Source organism: Microcaecilia unicolor, chromosome 9 (assembly GCF_901765095.1).
Source record: "Microcaecilia unicolor chromosome 9, aMicUni1.1, whole genome shotgun sequence".
Taxonomy (NCBI): domain Eukaryota; kingdom Metazoa; phylum Chordata; class Amphibia; order Gymnophiona; family Siphonopidae; genus Microcaecilia; species Microcaecilia unicolor.
Window position 1 is genome coordinate 57,879,139 of NC_044039.1, and position 20,541 is coordinate 57,899,679.

The 20,541-nt window shown below is 43.4% G+C and overlaps 1 protein-coding gene across 2 annotated transcripts in view; it reads right to left on the reverse strand.

The window, feature by feature from the left end:
• The window catches only part of AMN1 (antagonist of mitotic exit network 1 homolog), a 625,623-nt gene that overhangs the window by 296,807 nt on the left and 308,275 nt on the right, over positions 1–20,541 (reverse strand). For both annotated transcript variants that reach the window (XM_030215496.1, XM_030215495.1), the window contains exon 4: positions 12,388–12,605. In XM_030215496.1, coding sequence (XP_030071356.1) covers positions 12,388–12,605 — 218 coding nt within the window. The remainder of the gene's footprint in view (positions 1–12,387; positions 12,606–20,541) is intronic.

Genomic DNA, 20,541 nt, shown 5'->3' on the forward strand with positions numbered 1-20,541 from the left:
TTCTCTAGATCGTCGATTTTCGCCAACAGTTGCTCAATCGTGCCATTTTGTTTCTTCATCTGTGCCGCAGTAGAAATACACGTGTCCTCTAACTCCGAGACACGGCGCTCGAGTTCTCCTGTACGATTTGTGGTCTCCGTTAAAGAAGATGTCAGAGTAGCGATCTGGGACGCCAGCTGTTCAAATTTCGGTGACAGTGCTAGCCCTACCGCTTCCGTAAGTTGTTTTAATTGCTTCGGGGTAAAAGTAGGGCTGTCGCACTTTGCGTGTTCTTCGTCGCCGCTCAGCGCTTTTGATTTTTCTTTTTCCTTTTTTGCGCTTCTAGCGGGCAAGCTTTTAAGTTGCGGTTCCACAAATTTATCCATTAGATGTTCTTAGTGATCCGCTATCAATTCCAGGACTGGATTCCAAGGTTTTAATCAGTTAATTGGTGTAGATTGACGGAGGAACCTCAGAGAGCACAGAAACACGTCTTGAGCCCTCTAGCGCATCACGTGACCTCCCTTCCACCATTTTTTAATCCACAATAGGACATTTCCTCCTATCCCATGACCCTCCAATTTCCTCTGTAGCCTTTCATGAGGTACCTTGTCAAACGCCTTTTGAAAATCCAGATACACAATATCAACCGGCTCCCCTTTGTCCACATGTTTGTTTACTCCTTCAAAGAATTGAAGTAAATTGGTGAGGCAAGATTTCCCCCCACAAAAGCCATGCTGACTTGGTCTCAGTAATCCATGTCCTTGGATGTGCTCTGTAATTTTGTTTTTGATAATAGCCTCTACCATTTTCCCCGGCACCGACGTCAGACTCACCGGTCTATAATTTCCCGGATCTCCCCTGGAACCTTTTTTTAAAAATTGGCGTTACATTGGCCACCCGCCAATGTTCCGGTACCACACTCGATTTTAAGGATAAATTGCATATCACTAGTAGCTCCGCAAGCTCATATTTCAGTTATATCAGTACTCTAGGATGAATACCATCCAGTCCAGGAGATTTGCTACTCTTCAGTTTGCTGAACTGCCCCATTACGTCCTCCAGGTTTACCGTGAAGTCATTAAAGTTTCGACTCCTCCACTTGAAATACCATTTCCGACACCGGTATCCCACCCAAATCTTCCTCGGTGAAGACCAAAGCAAAGAATTCATTCAATCTCTCTGCTATGTCTTTATCTTCCTTGATCGCCCCTTTTACCCCTCGGTCATCCAGCGGCCCAACCGATTCTTTTGCCACCTTCCTGCTTTTAATATACTGAAAAAAAAAATTGGCTATTTTTTTTTGCCTCTAATGCTATCTTTTTTTCATAATCCCTCTTGGTCTTCTTTATCTGCGTCTTGCATTTGCTTTGACACTCCTTATGCTGCTTCTTGTTATTTTCAAACGGTTCCTTCTTCCATTTTCTGAAGGCGTTTCTTTTAGACCCAATAGCTTCCTTTGCCTCACTTTTCAACCATGCCGGCTGTCTTTCGGACTTCCGTCTTTCTTTTCTAATTCATGGAATATGTTTGGCCTGGGCCTCCAGGATGGTATTTTTGAACAGCGTTCATGCCTGTTGTACAGTTTTTACCCTCTCAGTTGCCCCCTAAGTTTTTTTTTAACCATTCTTCTCATTTTATCATAGTCTCCTTTTTTAAAGTTAAACGCTAACGTATTTGACTTCCTGTGTATAGTTACTTCAAGGTTGATATCAAAACTGATCATATTATGATCACTGTTATCAAGCGGCCCCAGTACCATAACGTCCCTCACCAGATCATGCGCTCTACTAAGGACCAAGTCTAGAATTTTTCCTTCTCTCGTCGACTCCTGCTCCAGCTGCTCCATAAAGCTATCCTTGATTTCATCAAGGAATTGTACCTCTCTAGCGTGTCCCGATGTTACATTTACCCAGTCTATATTTGGATAATTGAAGTCACCCATTTTTATCACATTGCCCATTTTGTTTGCGTCTCTGATTTCTTTTATCATTTCTGCGTCTACCTGCTCATCCTGGCGAGGTGGATGGTAGTACACTCCTATCTCTGTCCTTTTCCCTTTTATTCATGGAATTTCAACCCACAATGATTCAAAGGTGTGATTTGTGTCCTGCTGAATTTGTAATCTATCTGAGTCAAGGTTCTCGTTAATATACAATGCTACCCCTCCATCAGTCCGGTCCACCCTATCACTACGATATACTTTGTACCCCGGTATGACAGTGTCCCACTGGTTAGCCTCCTTCCACCAGGTCTCAGTAATGCCTATTATATCCAATTTTTCATTTAGTGCAATATATTCCAACTCTCCCATCTTATTTCTTAGACTCCTAGCATTTGCATATAGACATTTCAGAGTATGTTTGTTGTTCCTATTTGCATGATGCTTAGTACTTGACACTATTGATTTGCCATCTTTTGTCTGATCTTTAGTTGTATTTAAGGGCACCTGGCCTACCACGGTCTGTTGTGCAACCTCACTATCCAGAAACCCTATCGTCCCTGTTTGTGAGGTATCCTTGCAAGATACCTTATCCCGAACCATGCGATTTTGAGCGACTGTCTGCCTGCTGTTAATGGTAACAAGAGTTACCATCTTTGAATAAATCCTCCTATTAGTCATTTCCACTGCATGGAATATTACATGGGCTGAACAAAAAGAATGGTTAGGACACAAATTATGGTGCACTGTAGTTGCATATGCACCAAAAAATTACAGATGTCAATGGCTAAACTGTATACAAAATATAATCATTGGTTTGAAGATCTGTGGTGGTTCGTGATCATGAACTCCAATAAGATTGGCGATAAGGTGATCAAGAAATTCTGCTCAATCATACAGAATCTAGATGACTTTTTCAGTTAGGCACCACAGCCTATGCGCTTGAATAAGGATTTTGATTGAAATGTATTTTATGACAGATTTGCAAAGTTTACAATATTTCAATGCAGTTTCAAAGCGAAGATACTTACCTGTAGCAGATATTCTCCAAGGAGAGCAGGCCTCATATTCTCAGATGTGGGTAAACGCGACCCACGTTGCCTAGTCCGGAACAGCTTTGTGGAGCACAACACACCCTCCACTGCACATGCACGAGTACATTCCTGTCCGCTGTAAGAGCATGGGATCCGAAGTACAATACTATAGCATATGAAAACAAGAACCGGAGGTGGGAGGGTTGTGAGACTATAAGGCCTGCTGTCCTCAGAGAATACCTACTACAGGTAAATATCTTTGCTTTCTCCAAGGACAAGCAGACCTATTGTTCTCACACGTGGGGAATTACTAGCAACCAGACTCACCGAAAACAATAACTATTAGTTAATCGGGCCTCGGAATGGTGAGGGCAGAACACAGATCAACCTGACACTGTATACAATCTGAGTAACTGTGCAGTCTGGAACAGAACAACACAGTGGAAGATTTGTAACACAGTGGACACCCCGGAGGGAGTGGAAAACATGAAAAAGGATCTGAAAAAGCTAGAAGAATGGTCTAAGGTTTGGCAATTAAAATTCAATGCGAAGAAATGCAAAGTGATGCACTTAGGGAGTAGAAATCCAAGAGAGGCGTATGTGTTAGGCGGTGAGAGTCTGCTAGGTAAGGATGGGGAGAGGGATCTTGGGGTGATAGTATCTGAGGATCTGAAGGCGATGAAACAGTGTGACAAGGCGGTGGCCGTAGCTAGAAGGTTACTAGGCTGTATAGAGAGAGGTGTGACCAGCAGAAGAAAAGAGGTGTTGATGCCCCTGTACAAGTCGTTGGTGAGGCCCCACCTGGAGTATTGTGTTCAGTTTTGGAGGCCGTATCTTGCTAAGGATGTAAAAAGAATTGAAGCGGTGCAAAGAAAAGCTACGAGGATGGTATGGGATTTGCGTTACAAGACGTACGAGGAGAGACTTGCGGACCTGAACATGTATACCCTGGAGGAAAGGAGGAACAGGGGTGATATGATACAGACGTTCAAATATTTGAAAGGTATTAATCCGCAAATGAACCTTTTCCAGAGATGGGAAGGCGGTAGAATGAGAGGGCATGAAATGAGATTGAAGGGGGGCAGACTCAAGAAGAATGTCAGGAAGTATTTTTTCACGGAGAGGGTGGTGGATGCTTGGAATGCCCTCCCGCAGGAGGTGGTGGAGATGAAAACTGTAACGGAATTCAAACATGCGTGGGATAAACATAAAGGAATCCTGTGCAGAAGAAAGGGATCCTCAGGAGCTTAGCCTAGAACGGGTGGCAGAGCTGGTGGTTGGGAGGCGGGGCTAGTGTGGGCAGACATATACGGTCTGTGCTGGGGCTGGTGGTTGGGAGGGGGGACTAGTGCTGGGCAGACTTTTACGGTCTGTGCCGGGGCTGGTGGTTGGGCGGCGGGGATAGTGCTGGGCAGACTTATACGGTCTGTGCCAGAGCCGGTGGTGGGTGGCAGGGATAGTGCTGGGCAGACTTATACGGTCTGTGCCAGAGCTGGTGGTTGGGAGGCGGGGTTGGTGGTTGGGAGGCGGGGATAGGGCTGGCCAGACTTATACGGTCTGTGCACTGAAGAGGACAGTACAAATAAAAAAAGTAGCACATATGAATTTATCTTCTTGGGCAGACTGGATGGACCGTGCAGGTCTTTTTCTGCCGTCATCTACTATGTTACTATGTAGAACAAAATGGGCCTAGGAAGCTGAAGTTGGATTCTAGACTCTAAACAGATTTTGCAATACTATCTATCCAAACCAACTGTCGCGTTGGGTATCCTGCTCAAGGCAGCAGTGAGATGTGAATGTGTGGATAGAAGATCACATTGCAGCCTTGCAAATTTCTTCAATGGAGGCTGACCGCAAGTTGGCTACTGACATAGCCATGGCTCTGACATTCTGATCTTTGACAGAACCCTTCAGGATCGGCCCAGCCTGGACATAAGTGAAAGAAATGCAATCTGCCAGCCAATTAGAGATGGCATGTTTCCCGATGGCAACCCCATCCCTTTGGGATCAAAAGAAAGAAAAAGTTTGGTGGAGTGTCTATAGGGCTTAGTCTACTCCAAGTAAAAGGCCAATGCTCGCTTGCAGTCCAAAATGTGCAAGGTGCTCTCGCCAGAATGGGCACGAGATCAGGGAAAGAATGTTGGGAAGACAATCAACTGGTTCTGATGAAATTTCTGCGTCAACACCAACTTAAGCGGGAACTTAGGGTGAATGCGGAGGACTACTCTGTTGGGATGAAACTTAGTATAAGGTGCGTCCACTACTAAGGCCTGTAACTCACTGACCCTACGAGCTAAAGTAACAGCCACCAAGAAAATGACCTTCCAGGTCAAGTACTTCAGATGACAGGTATCAAGTGGCTCAAAAGGAGCTTTCATAACCTGGGTGAGAACGACATTTAGGTCCCATAACAAAGGTGAAGGTTTGACAGGGGGCTTTGAGAAAAGCAAATCTTTCATGAACCGAACTACAGGCTGTCCAGAAATGGGCTTACCCTCTACACATTGATGATAAGCATTAATTGCACTGAGGTGAACTTTTATGGAGTTGGTCTTAAGGTCAGACTCAGAAAAGTGTAGAAGATATTCAAACAGGGTCTGTGTAGGGCAGGAAATGGGATCTGGGGGCCTGCCCTCACATCAGACAGAAAACTTTCTCCATGTAAAAGAGTAACACCTCTTAGTGGAATCTTTCCTGGAAGCTAGCAAGACCTGGGAGACACCTTCTGAAAGACACAAGGAAGCAAGTTTTAGACTCTCAACATCCAGGCCGTGAGAGCCGGAGACAGGAGATTGGGATGCAGAAGAGATCCCTCGTTCTGCATGATGAAGGTCAGAAAACACTCTACTCTCCACAGTTCTTCAGAGAATAACTCCAGAAGAAGAGGGAACCAGATCTGCCAGGGCCACTAAGGAGTGACCAGAAACATGGACCCAAAGTCTTGCTTGAGCTTCAGCAAAGTCTTCCCCATGAGAGTTATGGGAAGATACACATACAGAAGACTTGTTTACCAATGAAGGAGGAAGGCATCTGACACTAGTCTGTTGTGGGCCTGAAGCCTGGAACAGAACTGAGGGACTTTGATTGATCTGAGTGGCAAAGAGATCCATCGAGGGAGTGCCCCACTCTCAGAAAATGCCCATGTTGAGAGACACTTGTGCAGTTGCATGACCCTGCTCAGTAAATCAGCCAGGCTGTTGGTTTTGCCCACCAGACAAGTGGCACGAAGGAGCATACCATTCTGCAGAGCCCAACGCCACATCCGAATGGCCTCCTGACGCAGAGGAAGTGATCCAGTGCACCCCTGCTTTTTGGTGCAATATATTCTGACCTGATTGTCTGTTTGAATGAATACAATTTGGTGAGACAGCCGATCTCTGAGAACCTTTAGAGTGTTCCAAATAGCCCTCAGGAGATTGATCCTGAGATCCGCTTCCTGGGCAGACCAAGCACCTTGAATGTGAATTCCTTCTATATGAGCTCCCCATCCCAGGTGAGATACATCTGGCATCAGCACTTTTTGTGGCCAAAGAACTTGGAACAGAAGTCCCAGAGTCAACGTGGATCGAATGGTTCACCACAAAAGGGAGCGAGCAAGCTCTGGGGACACTCGGATGACATCCTCCACATTTTCCATGGCTTGGTACCACTGAGAAGCTAGGGTACATTGGGTAGTTCTCATGTGAAGACATGTCATGGGCGTCACAAACTGTGGACATCTGCCAAGCCATGGCCTGCTAAGAGGTTTGAATCTGAGAAGCCAGTGCAACTAGAGCATCCGCTCTAGGCCCTAGGAGGAAGGCTCAAACCTTCTGTGTATGAATTCCAATTGCTGGACAGATTACAGATGGGATTTGGAGTAGTTTGACGTGCTCTTCACCAGCCAGTCATCCAGATAAAGGAACACATGGATTCTCAGTCTGCTTAGCAATGCTGCAACTACCACTAGACATTTGGTAAAAACCCTGGGAGATGACACAAAACTATAAGGTGATACTGGAAGTGCTGTGTTCTCAGACAAAATTGCAGATACTTCTGTGAAAAGTATTGGGATGTGTGTGTAAGCATCCTTCAAGTCCAGCTAGCCAAGCCAATCATTTTCCTGTGTCCAGGGAAACCATTCTGAACTTTTCTTTGACCAGAAATTTGTTCAGGGTACTAAGGGCTAGGATGGGATGCATCCCCCTGTTTTCTTTTGTACAATGAAGAACCTGGAGTAGAATCCTTGCCCTTCCTCCCCTGGTGGAATGGGCTTGACTGATGGGCCTTTAGAAGGGCTGAGAGTTCCTCTGCAAGTACTTGCTCTTGCTGAGAGCTGAAGTGATGAGATCTCGGAGGGTGATTTGGTGATCTTTGTCACTAATGCAGGACGTATCCGAGATGGACTATTTGAGGAACCCACCAGTTGGTGGTTACAAGGGACCACCTTTCTTGGAAAAACTTCAGCCTCCCCCCAAACGGCAAGTCATCCAATACAGTCACTGTTACTGCAGCTACGTTCTACTGGAGCCAGTCAAAAGCTTGCCCCCTTACTTCAACTGGGGAGCTATTGGAACCTTAGGTGCATGCTGTTGACGTGAATGAGCACACTGGGTTTGAGCCTGTTGAGGCAGGTGAGAGGAGGTGGCATACCTATCATATCTGCGAGTAGTAGGCACCCCTCCTTGACTTGCCAAAAAACCTCTTAGAGGAGGAGGCAGATACAAAAGGCGCCCATCAGGTGAGAGAATGGATGGTATCAGTATGTTTCTTGATTTGGTCAGCAACCTCCTCCACCTCTCCAAAAAGGTTATCCCCCCCAGCAAATGGCATCTGTCAACCTCTGATGAAATTCCGGTTCCAATTCAGAGACGCACATACATGACAGTCTGTACATCAATGGGTAGAGATACTGGAAGCCCCATCAAAAGTGTCATAGGCACCTCTGGCCAAGAACTTATGACACACCTTCTGTTGCTTGGCCAAATGGTGAAGCGATTCAGCCTGCTCCAGAAGGACAGTGTTATAGCAGCTTGTGCACAAAGTCCCACAAGTACACCCTCACGAAGAGCTGGTAAGACTGAATATGGGAGATGAGCATAGAGGCCTGAAACAGCTTACGCCCAAAAGAGTCTAAGGTTGTAGCTTCCATGCCCGGGAGCACTGAAGCATAGTCTCTAGAACTCTTGGCCCTTTTGAGGGTGGATTCAACCACCAGAGAATGATGAGGCAGCTGAGGCTTATCAAACTCAGGGGTACTCAATCCGGTGTCAATTTTTTGGGGGGGAAGTACCGGGACAGACAGAGGGGACTCCCAATTTTGCATGAGGACATCATGTAAGATCTCATGAAGTGGGACTACCACAGCTTCTCTAGGACAGGACCTTGAGCACCTAGGCCCTGGGCTCATCCTCCACCTCCAAAGGAAATGGAATGGCTGCTGCCAGTTCCTTAAAAAAAGAAAAGGCTCTCTGGAGGAGACTTTCGCCTTTCCTGTGGAGGGGAGGGGTCAGACTTCATCCCATAAGACTCCTATTCTGAGAAGTACCAAGGGCCATCTGACTCTCAAGAGCGCTCCTCATCGGTATCGGACAAAACCTCCTCTGGAGAAGGCTGAGACCGAGCCTGCCTCGACCTAGAGGAGCCATGTCCCTGAGAGGGGCATGGAGGAGTTGGCTCCCGCATCAACTATGGAAAAGCTTCCTCTACCAACACTGAGGGTGTGCTGGCTTGGACGGCAGTCAACATCGGGGCCTCGCACAACACTGGTGTCAGAGGCCTTACCACAGGCTGAGGGTCAAGCGAGGCTAGAGCTAGAAGCATGGCAGGCACAAGCACCCTCAATGCCGATGCACTCTGTTGAATGAAGCCAGCTAGCAGTTCAGGGAATAACATCCGAATGAGCTCATCAAGGGCAGACACCGGGAAAGGCTGGGGCATCGGCTCAGAGACAGTCTGCCAGGACTGATGGGGTTGAGACATGAGGCTGGTCCTGGCTGCAGGGAGACCATCACAACAGCACCACATGAGGGGGAGTGGACTTACTGGTGCCAACGCTTCTCAGGTGCCAATTCCCTCGGCATCCCAGCACCATGTGTCAAGGGGGATTGATGCCGATGCTTCTTGTCCTTCACTCAATGCCAGTCATTAAGACTCCTTGGTGCCGATGAGGACAGCATCAAACCCTCCCATCACCTCGGGGTCGGGTCCGACGCAGTTCGGTCCTGGGGGCTCTGCAGAGGCAAGTACCCACTCAATGCACAACTGCTCTCAGTGATACAAGTCTAGCAGCCATACAGATTGATACCCCCAAGGCCGACGCAACACCCAATGCCGATGTTGAGGATTCGGGCCGAGCTTCAAAAATCTTCTCACGTTGAGCCTCTCTGGCCAATTAAGTCATTTTCTTCAAGCGAAGACACAGGACACAGTTGTAAGGGCTATGATCAGGCCCCAAACACGGAAGACACCAAGAATGGGTGTCTTTACCAGAGATGGTCCCATTGCACCAGGAACAGTGCTTAAAGCCACTGAGAACCTTTATGACATGGAAGGAAAAACTTCCATGGCCAAATCAAATGACTCGATGGTGCCAAAAAAGGGACAAAGCACTCAAGCAAAAACAAAGAGAGAACCCGACCGGAGTCTAGGTCTAAGTGCAGCCGAACGACATGGAAAAAGAAAAGAAATTTTAAAGTGGGAAAAAAATGACTAAAAAAATAAGGGAAGGAAAAAAGAAAAATGAATGCGGGAAACAGAGACAAAAGCATGGCAAAATAACATGCCAAAAGCAACTCAAAAACCCTTTGTGAACCAGGCTTATGAGGAGCAGAAAAAAATGGCGTCCACTCTTCACTGCGGTAAAAAAAGAAATGCAGATCTCGAGCTCTTGCGACAGGCAGGAAGGCACACACACATGCGCAGTGGAGCGTGTCTCACACTACACAAAGCTTTTATAAACCAACCAATTATAAGTTACACACTGGGAAACGCGGGTCGCATTTACCCACGTGTAAAAATTGGCCTGCTTGTCCTTGGAGAATTAAGGTATGTATTATGAATGATGGGGTCCAGATAAAAGGCAGAATATATTCATACACTCATTGTTACAGAAAGAAATATCTGAAAAATAAACAAGATATTTTCTTTGACAGTTGATAAATATGTTAGAATATGAAATATAACAAATGATTGTTTTATTTAATCAAAAATTTCAAATATGTTATGGGAATGCATAATGTTCATTTGATAAGGATGTGAGAGTTATCAATCACTGGAAAGCAGGTGCAGGTGATGACTGGCGGATCAGATTTTTAGTTCCCATCAATATGATCTATTGCTTGCATTAAAAAGTATGCTGAACTGACAGTGAGCCTTTGTATGCAGCAAATACGAAGGAAGTTGTGACTGTTGAAGAAATAATAAAGAATTTCCAGCCCCTGAAGGAGAAATTCCTCAAAATACATTAGGTATTAAGGGAAATATTATTTTTAAAATTTGACATAAAATTTTTATATCGAGTTTGAGAGTATATATATAAATAAATAAATACAACAGTTACAATTTCTATCTATATATAAAAGAAAAAGCCTAGAGAATTTAGTACTTGGTACACCATACGATTACCATGGTAAATCTTGGTAAACAGGGAATACCCAAGATACAAAATACATACAATAGCCCCAATTTTGAAAACAGGAAACATTTTCATGATGAGAATGATAGCCAGCTTTTAAAGTCACTAATCAGTATATAGGTATTTTTTTCTGTATTTAATTGTTTGATAAACCTGCTTTGTGGACTTTGTGATATTGTGACTTATTCATAGAAAGAAAGATATGATGTGATGTTTCCCCCCCCAACAGAAGTGTACAGTTCTATGCCAAGTAATAATAATATACTGCAAAAAATCTAAAAATATAAATAATTTAAAAATGTAGATTGGAAGGTTTAAGTATATGCTTTTAAGAAATATGGTATACAACTTATATTGGCTCCGAGCAGACCCTGAATGTTTTAAAGATTCTTTAAAGTCAGAATAGGGCTAAGCTGTGACTTCTGCACAATTTTATTTTCTTATTTTCTTAATCTAAAATTGCTAATAAGCTTTTAAATAAGACAGGTTTCTGTTTTTCATCCAAATCTCTTATCTGCTTGTTGTGGAATTCTACAATGAGAACATTACTCAGAAATTTGGTGTTCTGAACCAAAGTCTCAAGGCCATTTCTATTGCAAATGTAAGAGGTCTTTTACTAAGGTGTGCTAGCATTTTTACTTTGCACTAAAAATCAGCTACTGCTACACGCTGAGATGCCCATTGTATTCCTATGGGTGTCTTAGTGTTCAGCGCTACCTGATTTGTACCGCGAGCGAAAAACGCTAGTGGACCTTAGTAAAAGACCCCCTTACTTTGTGCTCTTTGACTCTATTAAAAGTCAGCCATACCTGAAGTCTTGACAGTGTTTCAAAAGTACATACGGATGGCAAGCAACATGATCCTGCATTGATTAAAAATGATACTATCCAGTCACTGTGTTTAAAATTTCTGCAACTACCTCTGCATCCAAAATAAATCCTATTTTGCCTTTAAAATAAAGAATGATACTAACAAGAATTGCCTAGAAGGGGACAAATTGAAAGTTTTAAACATTTTGTTGAATAATTTGGGTTACCTGACCCTTGTCCTGCTGGCAGTTTGTTTACAAATTATAGGAAGACTTGAGCCATGTGGCATAATGGTTCATTATACCAAAGGTGTAGCCACAGGTGGGCTTAGAAGAGTTTGAGCCTGTCCACTTTTAGCTCAGGCCCTCTCAGCAGAAGTGCACCCTTGGTGTAGATGGCAGGGATCCCCAAGCCCTTCAAATGAACACTTACAAAGCCCGCCATAACTTCCCTCAGCCAACTTCAGCAGTAAGCATTCCTGGGCCACCCATGCCAGCACCTTGCACATGCTCAGCTCGTGCATAAGAACTGAATATACACGGAGTACTGACATAAATGGCTGAAAAGCTGCCACTTACTGCTTGTGGTTGGCTGAGGGGAGCTATGGCAGTCTTCTTAAGTTTTTATCTGGAGGGCTTGAGGATCTCCCCCAGCTAAGCTATTTAGGTTTTAAGATAAGCTGGGGGGAGGGCAGAGAGAAAATGCATTATGCCAACCCATTTTACCTACTGACCCACGTAAAATTTGCCATCTGAATATGCCACTAAATTACACAGGGATAACTTTGGAGAAAAAGGTTAAAAACTTATCTTTTTAAGTTATGGGACTGTGTAGGGCAGCTGGCTGTTACTCAGTCTCTGAGACATTTTAAAAATGTGAGCTATCTACTCCTCCCCTTTCTAGTCTTATCTATAGTGCTCTGCTGCATTTGGTTTCGCCTTTTTGTTTTGTGTTGGTTTTTTTTGTTATGTTGTGTTTTGCTTTTTTTGCCAGAGGTTTTGTTTTTACCTTAGTAGCAGAAAAGTCAACGCTGTGTAGAAATTTGCAGTTCTGTCCCAATGCATTCAAGGATACATCTGTGATGCCTGAACAGCCACTTAAATTAACTATCTGTAGAAGTCTGCAGTTCAGTGCAAGAGCCAAAATACCTTCGTCTGTTAGATTACAGCACCGTTTCAAGGAGGCTTCAAATAAATATGGACAAGACAAGGCCATAGCTTTTATTCCTGTGGAGAAAAATAAAAATGATTCTTATATAAACAGTTCTTTATTCCTTAAAAAGGATCAGTTAGCACTACCAGTCCCTTTCAAAATTATGGATGCCTATAAATCACAAAGAAAACCATTATTTATTGTTTCATTGTAAGATGTGGAGAATCTTAATCAAGTATAAGGATCTCCAAATAAATAAATAAATTATTAGTCCATAGAATACACCTTCAGAATGTTATCAGAATATGTATTTTATAAGCCTGATCTAGTTTCTACCAGTATACCAAACTTCAGAATAGCATGCTAAATCTTTATTTTATCAACTGAAAACAAAAATTATGAAATAATCTTCCCAGTCATCAAAGGAAGGAAACTTTTATAACAGGGCACCTAAACTATGTTATAGACATGCATACATTGCACCTATTATACAAATGCAACATTTGCTCCACGTGCATTATTATTATTATTATTATTTATTGCATTTGTATCCCACATTTTCCCACCTCTTTGCAGGCTCAATGTGGCTTACAATACATCATGAGTAGTGGAAATATATTAGAAAATATGCATTTAGTGTTACAGAAGGATCTTGGGCAATATGGAAATGATAAAAATATGATAGTAGTATAACAAGCAGATATTGTACGACAGTTCTGTCTATGTATGGAGGAGTTATGTGTATTCACATTGGTTGATCTTTGTGGTAAGCCTTGTTAAAGAGATGGGTCTTCAGTAGTTTACGGAAGTTCATTAGTTCGTAGATCGTTTTTAAGTTGCGTGGCAGTGCGTTCCATAACTGTGTGCTTAAGTAGGTAAAGTTAGACGCGTGCATTGATTTGTATTTTAGCCCTTTGCAGTTAGGGAAGTGCAGATCAAGGAATGTGCGGGATGATCTTTTGGCGTTCCTGGGTGGTAAGTCTATCAGGTCTGACATATAGGCTGGTGCATCTCCGTGAATGATTTTGTGAACTAGGGAGCAAATTTTGAACGTGATGCGTTCTTTAAGTGGGAGCCAGTGTAGTTTTTCTCGTAGAGGCTTAGCACTTTCATATTTTGTTTTGCCAAATATGAGTCTAGCTGCAGTGTTCTGGGCTGTGTGAAGTTTCTTGATTATTTGCTCTTTACAGCCGGCGTAGAGTGCGTTGCAGTAGTCTAGATGACTGAGCACCATTGATTGTACCAGGTTACGGAAAACAGTCCTTGGGAAGAAAGGTCTTACTCTTTTTAATTTCCACATTGAATGGAACAACTTCTTGGTTGTGTTTTTCGCGTGGCTCTCGAGTGTTAGGTGTCGATCGATGGTCACTCCAAGAATTTTTATGGTGTCCAAAATTGGAAGGTTCAGATTTGGTGTGTTAATGGCTGTGAATTTGTTCTTGTTATGTTGAGAGGTGAGTATTAGGCATTGGGTTTTTTCTGCATTGTTTCAGCCGAAAAGCATCCGTCCATGAATGCATGATCTGGAGACTTTGGTTGATGTCACTGGAAATTTCCTTTAGATCTTGTTTGAATGGGATGTAGATCGTTACGTCATCTGCATATATGTATGGGGTAAGGTTTTGGTTTGATAATAGTTTGGCCAAGGGAATCATCATTAAGTTGAATAGAGTCGGCAAGAGGGGGGACCCCTGTGGGACTCCGCATTCAGGTATCCATGTGGCTGAAGTAGTCGAGTTAGATGTCACTTGGTATGATCATGTGGTTAGGAATCCCTTGAACCACTTGAGAACGTAAGTTACCTCCAATTCCGAAGTACTCAAGGATATGTAGTAATATTTCATGATTAACCATGTCGAAAGCGCTTGACATGTCAAATCGTAGAAGTAGTATGTTCTTTCCAGTTGCAATCATTTGTTTGAATTTAGTCATGAGGGTAACTAGTACTGTTTCAGTACTGTGGTTAGATCGAAATCCTGATTGGGAGTCGTGGATTATTGAAAATTTGTTTAAATAGTTTGTGAGTTGTTTGGTCACCTTAAAGCTTTCCTTAAAGCTCCTGCACAAAGGTTACTGTACATCTGTTCTGAGGTAAATGTAGCTTTTTTGCTTGTCTGTTCAAATACACACAATTTATAGGTGCGTATCTCCCAGCCCCAATCCAGCAATCTTGAAGGTTGCTTGGATTTGGGGAATCAGAGTTAAGTGTTGAATTGAACTGTATTCCAAGGTTCCTGACTTGTAAATTGAGAGGGAGTTAGTACTTCCCAAGAGAGATCTTGATGTCAGGTATTTGTCCACTTGTGTTAGGGACCCAGAGAATCTCAGTTTTACTTGGGTTCAGGCAAAGTTTGTTGTGTTTAGCCCATTCTTGAATTGATGTTAGACAGGTAAGTCAGGTTCAATGGTTATGAGTAGCTGTACATCATCCGTGTATGTATAGAACTGAGTGTCCATCGACCGAATCAGTTCAGCTAGTGGCTTGAGGTAGATATGGAATAGAATAGGTGACAGTATCAATCCTTGTGGTACCCCACAGGTCAGTGCCCATGGTGGCGATGAGGTGTTGCCAAACATTATGGACTGTTGCCTGTCTGATAGATAGGATCTGCACCATGCAAGTACTGTTCCATTGATACCCGTTTCTGTCAGTCATTTTAGCATATTATGCTCCACAGTGCTAAAAGCTGCCGAGAAATCTAGCAGTACTAACACCAAGGTAAATCCCCTATCTCAGTTTTTGTGAAGATCATCTAATAGGGATACGAGGACCGTTTCTGTTCCACAACTGGGTCTGAATCCAGATTGACTTGGATCCAACCAGTTTCTCTCTTCTAGCCAATCACCGAGTTGAACACAGGCTGTTTGTTCTATAAGTTTTCCTAGAAATGGGATGATGGATACTGGCTGGTAACTTTCAAGTTTGTCCTGGTCAAGGTTGTTGTTTTTCTTTAGCAAAGGGTGCACCACTGCCCTTTTTAATGTTGTTGGCAGTTGCCCATTAGAAAGAGAGGAATTCACGAAATTGTGGCACCTTCTATGAGGCCCATACTTGCCTGCTGCACTATCTTTGATGGGCAGGGGTCAAGGGTGAAGGTAGTTGGACAAAGGTCTCTTAGGACTTTGTCAAGGCTCTCCTCTGTTATTGGTTTAAAAGTGTCTCATATGTCTGTCAGGAGGGGACGAGTTTGTGCGCTCCTGGTTAGCTGATTGAAGACTGGGCAGGACTGCCTGTAAATCCTGGCAGAGACTTTTGTTGGCAAAGTATGTAGCAAAATCATTGCAGTTCAGTTTTTACTGGGCAGGCTGGTTCTGTTGTGGGGGTTTGCAGTAGGCTGTACTATACTGAACAGCTGCTTGGTTGAATTGGCAGCCTGTGCAATGTATTGAGAGAAATATTGTCTTTTGGTTGCTGTTAAGGCTTGGCGATACTTTGTCAAGTGTTTCCTACAGTTTAGCCTGTCCTCGTCCAGGTGAGATTTATGCCATCTCCTTTCCAGTTTCCATTCTTCACGTTTAAGAATCTGACATTCTGGAGAAAACCAAGGTGAGCGTTTGTGAGTGAGGCATAAAACTTTTTTTAGTGGTGCCTTTGTTTCTAAGGCCTGGCTAAGTGTGTATTCTAGATGTCACACTGTAGTTGTCTTTTCATCCACATGTGGATAGTCCAAGGCCTCTAGGAAATTCTCAGTGGTCAGCTATTTTTTTGTCTCTTTTTGTCTCTAATCTCCTTCAAAAATGTGGGAGGTACCATTTGTTTCAGGTGGTCACTTAGGGAAAACTTAATTAGAAAATGGTCAGATCACTCTTCTTCCCTTAGTCCATTCTCTCAACCCTCCAACCCCTGCCTCCTTTTCTTCCTTTTCTGAAATCACTGAAGAGGAAACTACACATCTTCTTTCCTCCTCGAAACTAACTACCTGTTCCTCTGATCCTATTCCCACCCATCTACTTAACACTATCTTTCCTACTGTCATCCCATTTATCTGTCATATCCTCAATCTTTCACTGTCCACTGCGACTGTTCCTGATGCCTTCAAACATGCCATAGTCGCACCGCTTCTTAAAAAAACCTTCATTGGACCCTACCTGTCCTTCCAACTATCCCTCCTCCCTTTCCTATCCAAGATACTTGAATGTGCTGTTCACTGCCGTTGCCTTGACTTTCTTTCATCTCAAGCTATTCTTGATCCACTTCAATCTGGCGTTCGCCCCTTCATTAAACTGAAACAGCGCTTGCTAAAGTCTCCAATGATCTGTTCCTGGCCAGATCCAAAGGTCTCTATTCTATCCTCATCCTTCTCGATCTATCTGCTGCTTTTGACACTGTTGATCACAGCCTACTCCTTGATACGCTATCCTCACTTGGATTTCAGGGCTCTGTTCTTTCCTGGTTTTCTTCTTATCTCTCCCAGCGTACCTTTAGTGTATACTCTAGTGGATCCTCCTCTACTTCTATCCCACTGTCAGTTGGTGTACCTCAGGGATCTGTCCTGGGACCTCTTCTTTTCTCCATCTATACTTCTTCCCTTGGTACTCTGATCTCATCCCATGGTTTTCAGTATCATCTTTACACTGATGACTCCCAGATCTACCTCTCCACACCAGAAATCTCAGCCGAAATCCAGGCCAAAGTATCAGCCTGCCTGTCTGACATTGCTACCTGGATGTCTCAGCACCATCTGAAACCAAACATGACCAAGACTGAGTTTCTCATCTTTCCCCCTAAACCAACCTCTCCTCCTCCCCCATTCTCTATTTCTGTGGATAACACTCTCATCCTTCCTGTCTCATCAGCTCGTAACCTTGGGGTCATCTTCGACTCCTCCCTCTCCTTCTCTGCACATATTCAGCAGACTGTTAAAACCTGTCGTTTCTTTCTCTATAATATCAGCAAAATTCGCCCTTTCCTTTCTGAGCACACTACCAGAATCCTTATCCACACTCTCATCACCTCTTGCTTAGACTATTGCAACTTGCTTCTCACAGGTCACCCACTTAGCCATCTCTCTCCTCTTCAATCTGTTCAAAATTCTGCTGCACGACTAATTTTCTGCCAGTGTCATTATGCTCATATTAGCCCTCTCCTCAAGTCATTTCACTGGCTTCCTATCCGTTTCCACATACAGTTCAAACTCCTCTTACTGACCTATAAGTGCATTCACTCTGCAGCTCCTCAGTACCTCTCCACTCTCATCTCTCCCTACATTCCTCCCAGGGAACTCTGTTCACTGGGTAAATCTCTCTTATCTGCACCCTTCTCCTCCACTGCTAACTCCAGACTCTGTTCCTTTTATCTTGCTGCACCATATGCCTGGAATAGACTTCCTGAGCCAGTACGTCAAGCTCCATCTCTGGCAGTCTTCAAATCTAAGCTAAAAGCCCACCTTTTTGATGCAGCTTTTAACTCCTAACCCTTATTCACTTGTTCAGAACCCTTATTTTATCATCCTCACTTTAATATTCCCTTATCTGTTGTTTGTCCTGTTTGTCTGCCCTAATTAGATTGTAAGCTCTGTCGAGCAGGGACTGACTCTTCATGTTCAAGTGTACAGTGCTGCGTACGTCTAGTAAATGATAAGTAGTAGTAGTAGTAGTTTTCAAACTTCACACCTCTAAAAATTGATTCTGTAATACAGGAGATACGCAGATTTTCGAGTAAATTTTGCAAATTGGATATTTGCCCAAACTACTTACTCAAATGCACCCCAAGCTGCTTCGCTGCTGATCTGACACAACATTTGAACTTCCTGCTTGCTAATGGAATATTCCCTGAACACCATAGAAACATCTTACTCACCCCAATTCCAAAGGACGTCAAGAAAAAAAGCAATGATCTCACCAACTATCGACCGATTGCATCAATTCCACTATTTGTAAAATTTCTGGAGAGCATGGAGAACAGTCATTATAAGTATATCGAGACGCTGCGCCAACAGAATACTACAAAGGTCTTTCTCAAGACTATTCGACCTCAAGTTCCTACTTGAGAATACAAGGATCACCAAGACTCCTGAGGCAGGCCTTCTGGCCGAAACACAGTTGTCTGTGTCGAGTCATTTAATAAAGTGGTTCTTTAAATTTATCTCCCATTCTCCTGGAGTCATTGGTCCATTTCCCACTCTTCTTCTGTACAGTTATTTTCACGTGGGAGCTAGTGTTCATCCACTTAGGTGGATCACTCCTTCTCGAGCATGGAGAACAAACATCTCAACGAATACCTGAACCAGTTCAATATTTTGCATGAATCACAGTCGGGATTCCGCCTGCACCATAGCACCGAAACTGTAATAGTAACACTCTTGTCCAACTTCAAAAAGGAAACAGCTGTAGGAAAAAGCATTCTACTTTTACAATTCGACATGTCAAGTGCTTTTGATATGGTGGACCATACAATCCTGCTACAGCTACTCGATTACTTTGGAGCCAGTGGAAACATCATTGCATGGTTGAAAGATATTTTAACATCACGAACCTACCAAGTTAAATCACCACAAGTTTATCGTCTCCATGGTCAGCAGACTGTGGTGTGCCTCAGGGTTCATCTCTTTCACCAACACTCTTCAACATCATGTTGACTCCTCTGGCAAAAGCTCTTTCAAATCTTGGTCTCAATCCGTTCATCTACGCGGATGACATCACAATCTATATCCCTTTCAGAAAGAACTTAAGCGAAATACACAGTGCAATCAGACTGGGGCTGCACACCATGCTTGCTTGGGCCAACTCATTTAAGTTAAAACTCAACACTGAGAAAGCCCATTGCCTTATACTCTCCTCTTTCCATAATAAGTACAAACCGCTCACCTTAATCACTCCTGAGCTTGCCTTGCCAATCTCTGAGACTCTAAAAATCCTAGGAGTTATAGTAGATAGAAACCTAGCACTGGAGCAACAAACTTTACCCCCAAGAAAGCATTCTTCGCTCTTTAGAAACTGAAACGTATAAAGCCTTATTTCCCTAGAGATGTTTTTCGCAAACTAGTTCAAACACTAGTATTAAGCCACCTGGATTATTGCAATGGAATCTATGCAGGGTGCAAAGAAATGCTTCAAAGAAAATTACAAACTGCTGAGAATACTGCTGCACGGCTGATCTATGGAACATCAAGGTTCGAAAGTTTGAGGCCACTGTGTGAGAAACTATATTGGCTATCTGTTAAAGACCGGATCACTTTTAAAGTTTGCACCCTGGTGCATAAAATCCTCTAAGGAGAAGCTCCAGCTTATATGGATAACCTTATCAACTTACCACCTAGGAACTCTGATAGATCATCTTGTTCGTACTTAACTCTCCATTACCCTACATGTTCTGGCCTCAAGTATAAAGTCACTTACGGATCCACCTTCCCCTATGTTGGTGCTCATTTGTGGAATGGATTACCTAAATCTGTAAAAACTACTCCCGATCATCTGACCTTCAGGAAAGCACTCAAGACCACCTTATTTGGAATAGCTTACGCTAAAGTCCCACCGTTGCATCCCTAACTGTTGTACTGTACCTATCTTAATGACATCCTCCACTTTCGTACCCCTTCCTCTTCTCTGTAATTACTTACTGATCACTCCTACTTCCATGTACTTGATTGTTTATGCCAAATTAATGTATGCCTTTTCAGCCCATTACTGTTGTAAGCCACATTGGGCCTGCCCGCGGGTGGGAAACTGTGGGATATAAATGCCATAAGTAAATAAATCATGATAAGGGTGTTATTTCAATACTGCTATCCCAGAACTCTGGAATGTCAACCTCTTTGTAAAATACCAAGTCTAGTATGTGACACTTTTTGTGGGATGGAGAATTGATCACCTGTGTGAATCCTAGTGCTGTCATCACATCTAGGAAAGCAGTTGTGGTGGTATCTGGGATTTCGATGTGTAGAATGAAATCTCCCATGATCACCATCCTAGGGTAATTCAGGGTCACTTGAGTAAATCAGATCCAGGAGTTCTTGCACAGATAATGTGTTGTTACGAGGTGCTCGGTCTACCATGAGCAGCCAGATTGGT